The following is a 14,376-nucleotide window of genomic DNA, read 5'->3' as shown; positions in this document are numbered from 1 at the left end:
TCTGTGTGCATGTGTGTTTCTGTGTGTGTTGTGTGCCTCTCCTGTATAGTTATGTGGTGTGCCCCTGTGTTAATAGAGCTGACAAACAAGTTTTACTGCTTTTGCTTCTGTTGCTGAGATGGCAGCCAGCCTGTCCCTGTGTCAGGTGACCCTGGCAAGAGCACCTTAAGCAACTGGGGTAGGTTTGGGTGGCTACGGGAGAAGGCAGGGAGGACGGCCCTGGCAGCTCTGTGCCTGCCCCTGCACTCTCCTGCTGGCTCTCAACAGCAGTGCGGACAGGTGCTCCCTCTGGCTTGGTTTGAGCACAGGCCTGGCCACTGTATCAGTCAGAAAAACAGGTGGACTGAGAGCCTCTCCCTCTTCCTATACTGTCTGCCTTCTCACCAGCAGGTGCTGTTCTTTTCTTCCTGCCCTCACCCTGCACCTTAGAGAGCCATGTAGCTCAGGGTTGGGGACCCTAGTCAGACCAAGATTAGGAGGGATGGGGGAAAACTGACTCATTCTGAGAAACGGAAACTAGGTATTCAGGAGTTGTGTGTCCCTTGCCTGGCTGGTTGGTGGTGGGTTCTTCTTACTTCCTCCACAGTGAAGAACATCAGACATCTTTTGAAATCAGCCTCAAAGAGTTGACCTCTGGAAAGCTGAACCTAAATGGGAATTTGTGCTCTGGCAGCACTTCACCTCTACCTAAGTGGCCACTGAGCCTCTTCAGAATGTGTCCCCCTCAGCATCTGAAGCCACACAGGGCCAGGCCAGGCCAGCTTTGTTTGGGGCCCAAGGGTCTCTCCGCTGGCACTGTCCTTGCCCCCTGTTGGTGACTTCTCTGTTTCTGACCTAATACCCTAACTGAGCCTCTTTATCCTGCAAGTCCTTCTGGACAGCTTTATGATCATCTTCCTCCCATTCCTACCTGGGAAAAAGTGACCCTTAGTGCCCATCATATCCCATCCCAACCCCACTGTCCAAGGCCCCATCAGCCAGCCCACTTCGTCCCTGCGCTTCCCTCCTGAGATTCTGACCACATCACCTGACTACAGGCAGTGGGTGTTCTTCCCAGAAACCCCCATTCTCAGGTCTGTAGCTTTTCTCCTGCTGTTCCTCCTCCCTGGCAGTGCCCGGCCTGTCCCTCCTGTCCTGAATTCCCATGGTCTTACGGGCTGTTCACTCACCTAAACAGTATCACCATTGAGGACTGACCCAGAGTCTATCTCAAGTGAATTCCCAGGGGATCTCTCTTCAGTGAGAAGAAGCCCATTCTGCTGGTTATAGCAAGGGCCCAAGGGCCTCCTGGAGGCCGGACAGGTAGAGGCTGTGGGACCCTTCCCCACCTCCCCTGTACCCAGCCCCAACCACCCTGCCCCTCTCCATCCTGGGTCTGAGCCAGTAGGTGGAGGGGCATTGCCTTCTAAGTGCTACGTCTAAGCACCTCGGGCTCAGCTCCTCCACACATCTGAGGGGGACCAGGCAAGGTGTATGAGGCCCCTCACCCGCTGTTCTCAGTCTGCAGGAGCACAGCCTTCTCACCTCTCTGCTCTCCACCTTTTCTGCCCCTTCTGCGTATCTTTGCCAGGACTCTGTCATGACAGAAACTCGAACACACATCCTGAAAGGTCCTGAGACAGCCCCTCCAGCTCAGCTGCACAGGGCTGAGCACTGTCCTGAAGCCTCAGTGCTGCCCTCTGCACATCTCAGCTCTGCCTTCTGGTGCACTCCCCAGCAGACTTTCCCTGCTGCTTCTGGAAACTCCACACTCAGCATCCTTCCCTCAGCAACCCCAGCCAGGGAGAAGGAAAAAGCTTCTGTCTTGGGGCCCTAGTCAGAGCCCCAGAGTTTAGTCTCAGTGGTTTGGCGTAGGTCACGTGCTCATCTCTAAACCAATCACAGAGCCAGGCATACAGGGATAGGCCAGCCTTGGGTCATGTGTCTCCCCTTAAGTCAGTGCTAAAGTCACCACCTCAGAGCAACTTGGCCTGGGTGTAGGGGACTGGGACACTGACAAAGGAAGGGGCAGACTCCTGGGCCCCTGGGAACTTTAGATGTTTATGACACCCTCCTGGTCTTCAGCCATGGGTCATGGCCCTATGCCCTGTTATCCTTGGGAAGTATGAGGAGGGCAGTGCTTCTCAGATTCTGGCCATGCCAACACACCAGGAGACAATTCAGTGAGTGAGAAAGAGAAGGGAGGAAGTCTTTGCTTTGGAGGGAGCCACTGCACTGTGAGGCCTTTCCAACCCCTGGAGGATGTTCATGCCATTCCCTGGCTAGCCTCAGTGGCTCCTTCGCATGGGCCCCTATGCACTGATGCACATATGCACACCCAGGCATGGGCTCTCAGATATATGCCTGGAGAAACTAGCCCCTCTTGGGCAGCCTGCAGAGCTGGTTTTCCGGTCCACATTCCCCTGGGGTCAGGGTCTCTAGTTCCAGCTGGAGAAGCAGGAAGAGCCAGGCAAACCTGCCTGTCATCTCCTCCCCCCCCACCCCCATCCCACCCCACCCGCAGGGCCAGTAGGAAGCCAGAAAGGAAGGGTGGGCTGGGTGGGAATGCCCTAGAAAGGGTTTGCCTCCAGCCCATCGGCTCCTCCCGCCAGCAGTCTGAGCAATGGGTCAGATGCTCCTCTCGAGATAAGCTCCCTAGAGCAGGTCCACAGGAACAGAAGCCCTCAAGCCTTCCTGCTTTGTCCCAATTCCATCTCCAACCCTGGCTACCACCGCGCTATGCCATGACCTTCAGTTCCTCCCTGTCCTCAGTACCAAGAGCTGTGGTGAGGGCCACTCAGGGCCCAATCCTGAGTTTGAGGTAGAGCCCAAGAGAATCTGTCTCTTAAACTTAGTTCAGTTCTTGGAACTCTGGACTCACTTTCCCTGGGCAGCCAGAAGTGCAGGTGAGGGGCTCCTCTTGTGAGGAATCGGAGGAGGAGCACACATACTGGGCCAGCCCCTCAGGCTCTGGCAGCCTCTGCCCTGCTGGGGCCCTCAGAGCAACTTTCCAGGCATGGCAGTTCCCAGCAGCTGAGCTGGAAGACCTGTTCCTGTCCAGATGCTGCCAGCCTCTCCCATCACCCTCAAGTGGCCTCATCTCTGCTCCATGTTTGGGGCTCAAACCCAGCCCCCATATCCGAACAGGCACTTTCATTAACAGAGCTGAGTGTCCAGCCTCACAAGCCCCAGGGTGAGTACCTCAGGCCCTGCCTATGACATCTGCTCTCTGACGCTCTGCCCTGTGCCTACAGGGACCCTGGCGCAGGAATAGGCTGTGTGTCACCATTGCTTCTCATTTCCTAGTGATCAGTCATATGTCTTCGTCATTTCCTACTCTCTAGGACTGATGGCGGATGACTTGCCCTGGTTGGAGTCACTTCCAAACTCAGTTTTCCTTTGGGCACAGCCCTCTGCTTGCTGCTTTCATGATGTTCCAAGCCAAGGTCAGGGGTGTGACCTTGGAGCAGAGCAACTCCGGAAAGGGGAGCATGTCATGTGGTTGGCTTGTGGGGGCAAGGAAGAGATAGCATCCTAGAAATGCTAACAGGTGCCACATTCCGTGACAGGTCCATAGGAGGTCCCATTGAAAAATGCATCTCCTCTCATTGTTTTTGTGGACACAGCAGCTAGAGGAGCTGCAGCTTTCTCATGGGCTTAGGCTTTTGGCCTGGGGCCTGCAAGTAGCCCTGTTTCAGGATTACTCATTATTAATTATTGTTGTCATTTGCCTAGCCTGTGGTGGAAAGCCCAGACAATACCCTGGGGGCTCAGGCCCTGGTGCTCCCCTTCCCAGGGAGCAGCCTCAGCCTCTCCCTATTCAGCCTCCAGCAGGCTCTTGGGCCCTTGTTGTATCCAGCAGTAGGGACTTGTTCTCTCTGAACGGGACCCCCCCCACACACACACGCAAACACTCAGAGCTAGTCCAGCTCAGGGAGAGCACAGACATCTGCTTGAGACCTAACCTTTACTGGAGATGGTCATGCAGTCAGAAGGCCTTTCCAAGCTCAGCTTCCTCATCTGCTGAAAGTGAAGATCATCGGGCTCCTCTGTGAGTCCCTGTGTAAGGGCACTGTCAAGTGAGGCTGTAGGTTTTAAATTTACTTTTAAAAAAATGAAAGAAAGAAAGAAAGAGAGAAAGAGGGAAAAGAAGGAAGGAAGGAAAAGAAAGAACGAAAGAGAGAGAGAGACAGACAGAGAGAGAAAGAAAAGAAAGAAAGAAAGAAAGAAAGAAAGAAAGAAAGAAAGAAAGAAGAAAGAAAAAAGAAAAGAAAAGAAAAGAAAAAAGAAAAGAACATTTGTCAGGACCCAGCTCTAGCCTTGGGTCTGAAATGTCCCAGGATAGACCAGGGCAGCTTCAGTCATTCCAGGCTACATTGGTTCTGGCATTGGCCTTCAGCACATGTTCATGTAGCTCAATGTCTCCGATGGAACAAAATCTCTGAGAGGACGCACACATGACGATGATGGGACCTATGGCAGAATTCTCCTGGAGTCAATCCTCGGGTTGGGCTGGACCTCCATGCCCTCTAGACAGGGCTGAGAGCAGCCCAGCTAGGTTGTGGCTGAATGCAGGTCCCCCAAGGCAGCTACCACCCAGAGCCAATGAGCTTGCAATGGCAAAACCAGAGGAGGCTGTCCTAGGGTCCTGGGGTCCCAGACAGGGACCTTGGCACCGGAAGGCATTCAGGGCTGACTTCCTGAGCAGGAGCCAGGGATACCTGCAGTATGAGCCCCTGGGCCTCAGCAGCCTGGCTGGGAGGGCATGTCCTGTGGGTCCATCTTGGCCGTCGCCAGCAGGTGTTCCTGGGTCAGCCTTAGTTCTCCCCCCACCCCCTAGCCCCCACAGCAGCTGCTCTGGAGCCTGGCTACAGCTGCTCCCATAGGATCCTCTTGCCTGTGACAAGGTCTACCATCCCCACCTGGCATGGCTGCCTCCAGGGGAAGGGCTGTGGTTGAAGACTTGCCTGGTTGGGTAAGTCCGGATTCTTAGTCATGACCTGAGGTGGAAGAAACCATAATGTTCTGGGCAGAGCAAGTGGAAGAAGAGGATCTTCCTCCTTTCTGCCCTTTTTTAGCGTAAATACTCCCAGCCACTTCCTGCTCCCTTGGCATACTTAAAGGGGAATTTTGTAAAGGATGAACTTCCTGGGAAATGGCCACCCTTTGTCCCTTTCCTCTTGTGATAGAAGTGCTTTGAAGGGAGTCGTGGCCCTGGTTTCTAGGGTCAGAATTGGCTGGACCAAAACAAGGAGACACTGACCTACCACTCCCCCTTGGTGGGTGACAGGCCCAGCAGACTGCTTTTTATCTCTTACCCTTGTCATCCATCCTTCCCCAGGGGGCAGGCTGGGCCCTTTAAGGGCCCAGTGCTAGCAATAGTGGTAGGGGATGGTCCTGTCTTGTCTGCATGGGGTTTAGACACGTCCTGTCCCATTCCACACCCTCAGACTCTGCCTCTCCCCAAGTTGTTGACTGAGGTTTCCCAGGTCCATTTCCTGTGGGGGCTTCCCAGCCTCCAAGTCACATCCAGAAAGGGCCCAATTTTCAGACAAGGTCCAAAGGCTGGACAAGTACAGCCCCCACCACTGCCTCCCCACCAAGGAGTGCACTGCTCTTTAACTGTGAAGCCACACTGACACCCCCACCCCCACCCACATGCCTTTAGGGACTTGGAAGGGGCCTCAGGGCCACTGTACAGTTCCAGCTGTGCAGGAAATGGGAGCAGGCAGGGGGCTTCAGTGTCTACTGGCACTTTGTGCCTCTGCTCAGCCTCCCTTTCCTGCTTCTTGAAAGAGAAGACAGATCCCCAAGTCTGTGGTGCCAGCTAGGACAGGAACAGGCTTGCTAAGTTCAGGAACTGGTCACAACGCGACTGGATCAGGAAACGAAGCTCTCACACCTGGCTGTTTGCTTTGTGGCCTTCTGGGAATGGCTGGCTCTCACCCCAGCTGACGCTCCCTGGCCAGCTTCTGGAAGCTTGGGTTCAGCCTACTCTGAGCCACAGAGCCCAGTGTCCACTAACATCTGCTTTTCTGAGCAGAACAGCAACAGGACTTGGGGAGGAGTGAGGGAGGCAGGGGGTTCAGAAGAGGTCATGCATGCACCCAGTGCAATTGTCTGTTCCTTTGTGTGGACGAGGTTGGACCCTCTCCTTAATGCTGAGGCTGCGGGTCTCGTCTCGAGGAATTGAGGGGAGGACATGGTCTGAGCACATCCTATGCACATAATGAAGCCTTTTTTTCCCAAAAGTACCACTAAGCAGACTGTCCATGATGATCTGACCACTGATGGAACTTTTACGTGGACCCCAATGTTTGAGTCCTCCTGCCTGCGTACACTGGCCCCCCAAAATGCACATCACGAGCAGGAGTTTGCAGTATAGAAAGTGTGGGAGAGGAACAGACTTTGCTCTCAAGGTTCACAACTTCTGGCTAGTCTAATAATCAAATAGACTTGAGACAGATTAGCAACAGAAATTAACTAAATTTAATACATATGTATGGGGACCCCACATACGTGAGAGTGTCAGAGACCCCACATGCAGGAGAGGTTTAGAGATAAAAAGGGGGATTAAAGTATATAATGTACACTGGGGGCTTCAAAGTGTCATTGCAGGATGATAAGAAGAGCAGATGTTTAGAAAAATAAAAGTTTGCCCTGCCATGTAAGTGGGTCAAAAAGAGTATTGCTGACATGGACCTCTAACTCAAATTTTTATGCAGTTATGAATGGGGGCAGAAGTTGCTCCTGAGCCTTGGGCTAAGTTGCCTTTAACTCCAAACAATCTGCATTCCACAAAGGCAATCTTGGGGTGACTTGTTCTGGACCCTCCCCACAAAAGAAAAATAGTTTAATATTGAATCCTGACTCCCCAGCAGGGTGTAGGTTACAGATTAAATAGGGCAAAATCACAAGAGACTGTGGATTAGGTGTTTGGGTCATGCTGGGAGCTGACTGGTCAGAGGTTAGATAAGGGTGAGAGATCATTTCTTGAACCTTGAGGACAGCTCTGAGGCCTGCTACAGCATCCCTCTGTTCTCACCATAGCCAGGGGGTAATTCCGCCTTGGGGCTGAGAAGCTGAAACATAATAAGATGTTACCTTTGAGTGGGGGATTATAATGGGGACAAATGGTAATGGAAAAAAAATACAATTAAAAAAAGATGTTATGTTTAGCCTGCCGGGGTCCAGATTTGTCAAGCCCAGGCCACTGTCTTTTGCTGCCTCGGGGGCTGCTCCTTATTGGGGAAAAAGCTAGATCTCTGAGGGGCATATAAAGAGAGAAATGATTTCCGGTGCGAGGTTTTAAAACTAAATTTAATCAGTCATAAGGACCTTTGGTTTCAGAACCTTATCCCCTTAAGTGAGGTGAAAGTCTTCCTTAAAGGGCCCCCCCTCATTGAGGCCCTACTGCAGGGATCACCCTCTTCTAGGTAGCAGGCAGGTGATTTTTTCCCTTTGGGAAATTGTCTAATAAAATGTGTTTAATGGGGCTTTTCTTTGGAGTTACCATTTCCTTCTGACTGTTACCGCTCCCACCCCCTGGGGTAGTTTTCCCCGGATTTTCCCTCCAGATTCACTTATGGTTATCATCATAAGAACAAAGCTGTGAAATCTGCATACAAGTAGTCCTTTTTTTTTTTTCTCACTAAATCCCTCCTCACAAGTTTTCCTCCAGGGCATTCCTCAGATCCTAGGCCCACCAGCACCAAACTGCAGGGTGCCTGGGGCCCCCGGAACCCATCCCAGGCTGGCTTGAGGTCCCTTTCAGCCTACCTGGCTTTTTGTGCACAGCACGAGGGTCAGGGCAAGGGGAATCTCTGAATTGCAGAGACCTCCACCTGAGCTTGGGGGCCGGTGGAAGAGCCACTGCTCCCACCTCAGCACCGGGACAATTAACAAGTGAAAGGGCTGAGAGCTAACCTCTTTCTCTCCCTCTTCGCCCCACCCCCCGCAGACAGGCTCCTTTCCCAGTCACCCTCAGACCATTGCCCTTGAATATTTTCTTTGGTGCTCCTGCCACCTCAACCTCAGCTTGCTCATGCCCTCTCAAAGAGGAGTGTCAGTCCCCAGGGCGCTGCTTTTCAAGGTCATGTCCCTCCCCCTGCCCCACACCCACCCAAACCCAACTAGACTTAGTCAATTCTAATTGGCACTGTCTTATTTAAAATTAATTTTTAAAAAACTTTCATTGTATTCTGATTATATGAGTAAAGTGCACACATTGTAGAGAAATAATCTTAAGGAAAAAAAGAAGAAGAAGGATATTCTATAATCTTTTCTCTCAGAGCCGTATTGCCACTCTGGGGTATTCCATTTGAATCGTGCCTGGCTTCCCCCAGGTGGTCCCAGTCTCTCCTCCCTGTGGGGGAGGAACAAACTTGCTTCTCTCCTCAAGGTTCTTCTGGCTGGTCTAATAATCAAAAAGACATGAGACAGATTAACAAGAGAAAATAACCAAATTTAATACGTTTGTATGGGAACCACACATACAGGAGACAGTCTGAGACCCACATTCAAGAGAGGTTCAGGATAGAAAAGGGGATTAAGGTATGATATTCTGAGCTAGCGGTAAGATAATGTACCTTGGGGCCTTAAAAATGGTCATTGCAGGATAAGAACAGACATTTAGTAAATAAAAGTTTGCCTTCACCTATACATATGGATCAAAAAGAAGTTATCTCTTTTGACCTATCTGTAGGTCAAATTAGGCAAGGCCCCTAATTCAAGTTCTTCCAGGTAATTAAAAGGAGGGGCAGAAGATTCTCTTGAGCTTGAGGCTAAAGCTGCCTTTAACTCAAAACAATCTGCATATCTGAGGCAATGTTGGGGTGACTCAAGCCACCCTCCCTGCTCTCTACTACCCACTATCCAGACGCCAGCTGTCAGCCCTGTCCTCAGGGTGCTCCTCCCCCTGCTCCAGCCTGGCCAGCTACCTGGCAGGCAGTTCCCCCATGTGCCTGCCTCTGCTTCCCTGAATCAGCGCCGGGGTCTGTCTGGTACTGTAATCTCAGCCCTGCGCCAGCCTCACTGGGCTCACCTCACCACAGATCCTTCTGTCCCTTAGAAGCCTGGTTTAGCTTAGTCACTTCCTCCTTGAACCTTCTGAGCTGCACACAACCTGCCCCCATCCCCCTGCCCTGACAAAACTTAGAAGGACCCTTTCTCCTTTTGCTCTCTGGGGAAGCTGAGATACAGGATTTGTTGACGAAATGAGTGCCTTCCTGAAGTATCTTTGTCCCTCCAATGTCTGAGTGTCTGTGCCTGTGCCTTAGTTCCAGCGCAGTGTCTGACACACAAGCCTGAGCCTGCTTTGTGTCCGTTGTGGAGGTGGGGGTGGGGGAGGGAGTGGCGATGAGCCCTTTGGCAGGATTGCAGAGGTCAGAAGGGGTTCCAAATGCTGTGGCCCTCCCTCCAAGGAGCAAGGCCAGTCTGGCGACAGGGAGCCCCTAGGGAGCAAGGGATTGCTAACAAGTCAGCTCCCTGGTGAGCCAGTCCGCTGGGGGACTCTGGGCACTGGCAGCTGCTGGCACAGAGAGGCCAGGTGTGCCTCAGCCCAGCCCCCCCCCCCCCCCCCGGTTTTCCCCCACTGTGTCTTCTCTGTGCCTGCGGTGGGCTGTGCAGCCCAACCTGGCCAGCCTGTGGGGTCAGGCCACCTGGGGCCTCAGCAATGTGCTGAAGAACAGGCTGGGTCTGGACAGGCCAGGTGCTGCTGGGTGAGGGGGCAAGTGGCCTCTCTTCTCAGGACTTTGCACTGTGGTATTTGAGTTTAAGAAAACTGTATTCCATAGTGCCAAATCTGGTGGCCTCGAAAGTGGTCTTTGCTTCTGTCCTAGGGATGCTTTTGGGTCTGTGCAAAGAGGCTGCCCAGTTTCTGGGGCACCACCTGGTGCTCTGAGGGGGAAGCTGAATAGGGCAGGGGAAGTTGAGGAGCAGGGAGGACTTGGGCTGGTTCTGAGCTCCAGCCCCATTGCTGGAGCCTACCTCTCCCTCCCAACTCAGCCTCAGGGCCAGTCGTCTGCACAGGGGCAGGTCTATGGTTTGTTTCCTACCCCCTCCCTATCTCAGACATTAGGAGTCCGAGGTGGGGCAGTGCCTGCAGACAGGACCTCAAAGTGCCAGGAGCAGACTCTCTTCACACCAGGGCCTCGCCTATCTTTGGAGTGCTCCCATACCTCATTTTCTCTGCGTAGCAGGCGAATGTTCCATAGATGGGTGTCAAGAGAGTTTAAGGGCATCTGGGATCAAACCACTCTCTGGTCAGATGGAATCGACCTTTGTCCTGTTTTCAGCCTTCATTGTCCAGTGAGCCAGAGCAAGGGTATGACTTGCTGGGTAAGGCATGCCCACGCTCAGCCAAAACCATGCCTAAGTCTCCCCTCTCTCCACCTGCCTCCTCATGTCAACTTGGTTTGCCTGTCCAGATGGGGCTGCACATCTGTTGATGAATGTGGTATTCTGCCAAGGGGTGAGCTGGGCACCCGTGGGACCCAATCACAGTGCTCACACATGTAGGTGGGTGTCTCAAGGAGCAGAGCAGAGGTCAGAGTGGTCAGGCCCTCTCCCGAATGGCTTTCTCTGTTGGAGCTCCAGGACAGGCCTGCGTGCAGTATAGGGCTCTGGTTGGAAGGGTTTCTTCTTTTTCTGAAGCAAGGGAGACAGGTCATTCACCAGAGGGAGAGCTTTGAGTGAGTGGGACCCAGAGACCTTCTTGAAGACGCTTCCTAGGAAACTGGCTGGAAGCCCAGCCCTCACCCCACAGGACCTGGGAATGAGGACTGGGGGTGAGGGACTTAGGGACGCCTATCTCCTGTGCTCTCTCTCCAGGTCTACTACCTGTGTCATAGCCTCCTGACACTTGCTGGGGTGGTGGTCAGCTGCCAAGACATTACTCCAGACCAGTGGGTGAGTCTCCCAAGAGGATAGGCTACAGTCAACTGGGTTGGAGCCCAGCCTGCTGTCAGGAAGCTCAAAGAGGGGCTGAGAAAGAAGGAGGCTGGAGGTGGCAGGCCTCTGCCTTCTCCCAGCGTCCCACGGGCCTTCTCCACCCATGCCTCCAGCACTTGCCCTGTCCTTCTCCTCCCTTCCCCGCCCAACTTCTCAGCAGTCACTCATATGTGTCCCTCTCCTTCACTGACTCTGTTCCTCCTGTTCCCCACACCGTGGCTGTGTCGGGTGGGCCACCCACTCCACGGTTGCCTCTGCAGGGAGAGCTGAAGCAGCTATGTATGCAGTTGGACTGCCACATCAACACCCATATTCGGGAGAGCCCTGAGGCCTTGCACAGGACCAAACTCAAGGACCTAGCTGCCCAGACCTATATCCGCTGGCAGGAGCTGCTGTCCCACTGCCAGCCTGAGGTGGTGTCCTCTCTAGCCCCTTGACCTAGGCAGGGAGGGAAGTGGTGAGAGGGCTGACCAGAGCCAGAGTGTGTCCACCCCCACCGCAGCTGCTACACTTCTGGCTGGGAACCCTGTGGAGAGGGCGATGGGGGAGGGGAGCCGCCTGGAGGACCTTCATTCTTATCAAGAGTCAGATACCCAGTGGGAGTCTGTGGTGGGGGATACAGCAAAGCCTCTCCAGTACAAATGCAGAGAAACTGCCCTGGAGAGGGGATACCCTGAGCTGGGAGGGCCAGTTTATCGTGAGCAACGCCAGAAAAGGGCACCAGAGGCACCAGCTGTCCACCCTCTGCCTACTTGTCCTGCAGGCCTGAAGCTGGCCTCCTACTCAGCTAGGAGGAACACTCCCAGGCTATCCTGATCCCTTCAATTTCTCCACACCCTCATTTTCTCAGACTCTAGGTGATAATATTTGTAGCTAATATTTATTAAAGAAAGCCATTTTCTACATGAATGCACATAACCCCCATGAGGCAGGTATTATTATGATCCCATTTTACAGATGAGCAAGCTAACCAGAGTCACTGAGAGGTTAAATAGCTTGCCCCATCATGCAGGCAGGCAGTGTGTAAATGTCAGAACCAGGGCATGAAGCCAGCCTGGCTCCCACGCCTGCAGACTTAAGCACAGTCCAGCCCTGCCTACCCTGGCATCCTCCCTCCGGACTCCATCCCTCCAACAAGCAGCACCACTGGCTTAGGGGCAGTTCCCTTCTGGGCTCCCAGCCCTCAGCAGCAATGAGCACCCACCCTCCACAATGCTCCTTAGCTCCCGCTTGCCTTTCCTCTGTCTTCTCTGTGCTTGTCTTTCCCTTGTAACCTCTGACTGGGGGTTAAACGTTGCCACAGGCTGTTGCTTGGGTCTCAGATTTCGCAAGTCCCTGAGAAAGCTGGAGAGCAAACCTCACCCTCAGTCCCCAAGGAACCAGATCACACTAGTCTTTTGGTGGGAAACTGTATTTGTCATGAAAAGAAGGAAAAGTGGTTCATAGCCTGGCCAAGACAGGAGGCAATCCCCACCTTTCTTTCATGCTGCCCTGGGACTGCAAGCAGTGAGTGGAGGGAACCCAGGCAGAGAGGTGGCCATGTGGCCTGCTGCCCTGCCATCCTTGCCCATGGTGAGCCCTGGGAGTCCTGTCACTCAGCACCTGGCACAGAGGAGGGTTATCATGGATGTTTAATTGACACTCAGGGAGCATCAGGGCTAACACATCCTGCTTTTCACCTTGCCACAGGCCCAGTACTTCAGTGCCTGGGAAGACATCTAATGGAGCAAAGGAGGAGTGGCCCATGGCTCTTGGCTCTGGCAGGGAGTGAACAGGACCCATGGAACTGGAGGAAGCAAAGATTGGAGGCCAGAGGGAGGACCAGTCTGATGAAACAAGAGCCTTCCTCCACCATGGCCCTGATCCCCACGGGCAAAGGATCCTGCCTCTCCCTGCCTGCCCACCCCCACCCACAGATCTCCTTCCCCATCCAGCATGTCCTCCTCACCCAGCGCCCTCCCGGGCCGCAGTCCTCCCACCTCCTTCCTCTCTCTGTCACTAATGTGAGGTTTCTTTGTGCGCACTAAAGTCTAATTTCACATCAGTGGTTCAGATGATTTCCTGCAATCCCTGTGCTGAGGTCTCGTGCCCAGCATCCAGTTCGCTGAATGCTCACCTCCAACAGTCATGTGACCGGGGCTTAGTCCCTGCTGCCCAACAGCAGAGGGCTGTTCATACATCTCCAAGGAGGATCAGTTGTTCTGTGGCCCCAGAAACCCCCTGGAGCCTGGATTGGGGAATATGTATTCGGACCCAGGCTGGGCCCATTCTGCACTCCCACCCCGTTGGGGAGGATCCCCTAGAGTGAGATAGTGGATCAATGCTATAATTACACTCATTTAGTTCATAGTTGAACTCTGAAATCAATTCCCCAGACTTAGGAGTGGGGGATCCATTCCAAAGACAGTTCCCGATACTGCTTTTGCTTACTGGAGGTGAGTTTTGTGTCTTTGACCTGCCCCGCCTTGAGAAGTGAGTGGGTCTTCTGTACCCCCAGGAAACCCCTGGGTGTCCTCTATTCACTTCTCCAATCCTGAGAATCCATTTCTAGCCTCTGGCCACTCCTGGTTCTTTCCGGGTTGGGATGAGGTTTTGCAGGGGCCACAGAAATAGACAGGAATTAGCAAAGGATGATCCTTGCCCAGCTGGCCTGTGCCCACTCCTCAGTTTAGCCCTAGTGTCTACCAATGGAATATCACCATGGTGGGTACTTTGACATTCTCTGCTGATGTGGCCCTCTCCTTCACTCTTTCAAGTCACAGAGGTCAGGGAAAGGCATACTAATTAGGAAAGAGGGTCCCCCACAATAAAGGACCTTCAGGGCAAGTAGTTCAGTTTGGAGACGCACAGTGTACCCCATCACTTCCTGAGCCTGTTTAAGACAGAGCTGCCTCCCTTGCTGGGACCCCAGAATGCTGGGAGCCAGGAGGCATCTATAATTTAGAGGGTTGGGTACCATGCAGGACACCTCCCTACCTCACAGCCTTTGCCAAGTGAGAGGTGGAAGAAATCCTCCGCCAGGGTGACTTGGGTGCCCAGGTGATTTGAGAGTTCTGGTTTCTGTTCCTGGCAGCATGTCAGGCCCCCTTGGCTGGGGCACCACTGAGGCCTCAGAGGCCTTAGGTAGGTCTGAGATACTGCGATAAAGGAGCAGAGGTTCTGGTGAGCCAGCCTCCTGCACCCTCCGTCAGGGCTGCCCACTGCTGACACTGCACATCCTGGCAGCTGATCTGCAGCCATTCAGTTTGCCCTGGAAACCTGGAAATCACCTTTGTAATTTCCCTTCTTTGTTTCACTGCCAAGGGCAGAGACTAGTAGGGAAGCCTAAGGGATTGAACTGGGGCAGCGGGGGTGGGGTGGGGTGGGTGGGTTCCAGGTCTCTAGGCTGCCCCTGTGTGGCTCCAAGAAGGGATGAGAAAGGGATGGAGCTGTTCCTCAGTAGACTTG

General features: G+C 53.4%; 1 protein-coding gene across 1 annotated transcript in view; it reads left to right on the top strand.

Moving 5' to 3' along the window:
* Window positions 1–11,366, top strand: part of FAM178B (family with sequence similarity 178 member B) — a 91,744-nt gene extending 80,378 nt beyond the window's left edge. Inside the window, exons 14-15 of the mRNA XM_090280764.1 lie at window positions 10,810–10,887; window positions 11,190–11,366. Coding sequence (XP_090136890.1) covers window positions 10,810–10,887; window positions 11,190–11,366 — 255 coding nt within the window. The remainder of the gene's footprint in view (window positions 1–10,809; window positions 10,888–11,189) is intronic.
* The last annotated feature ends 3,010 nt before the right edge of the window (window positions 11,367–14,376 follow it).

Source organism: Furipterus horrens, unplaced genomic scaffold (assembly GCF_987537825.1).
Source record: "Furipterus horrens unplaced genomic scaffold, mFurHor1.1.pri manual_scaffold_6, whole genome shotgun sequence".
Taxonomy (NCBI): Eukaryota; Metazoa; Chordata; class Mammalia; order Chiroptera; family Furipteridae; genus Furipterus; species Furipterus horrens.
This window is presented reverse-complemented; position numbering and strand designations above follow the sequence as displayed.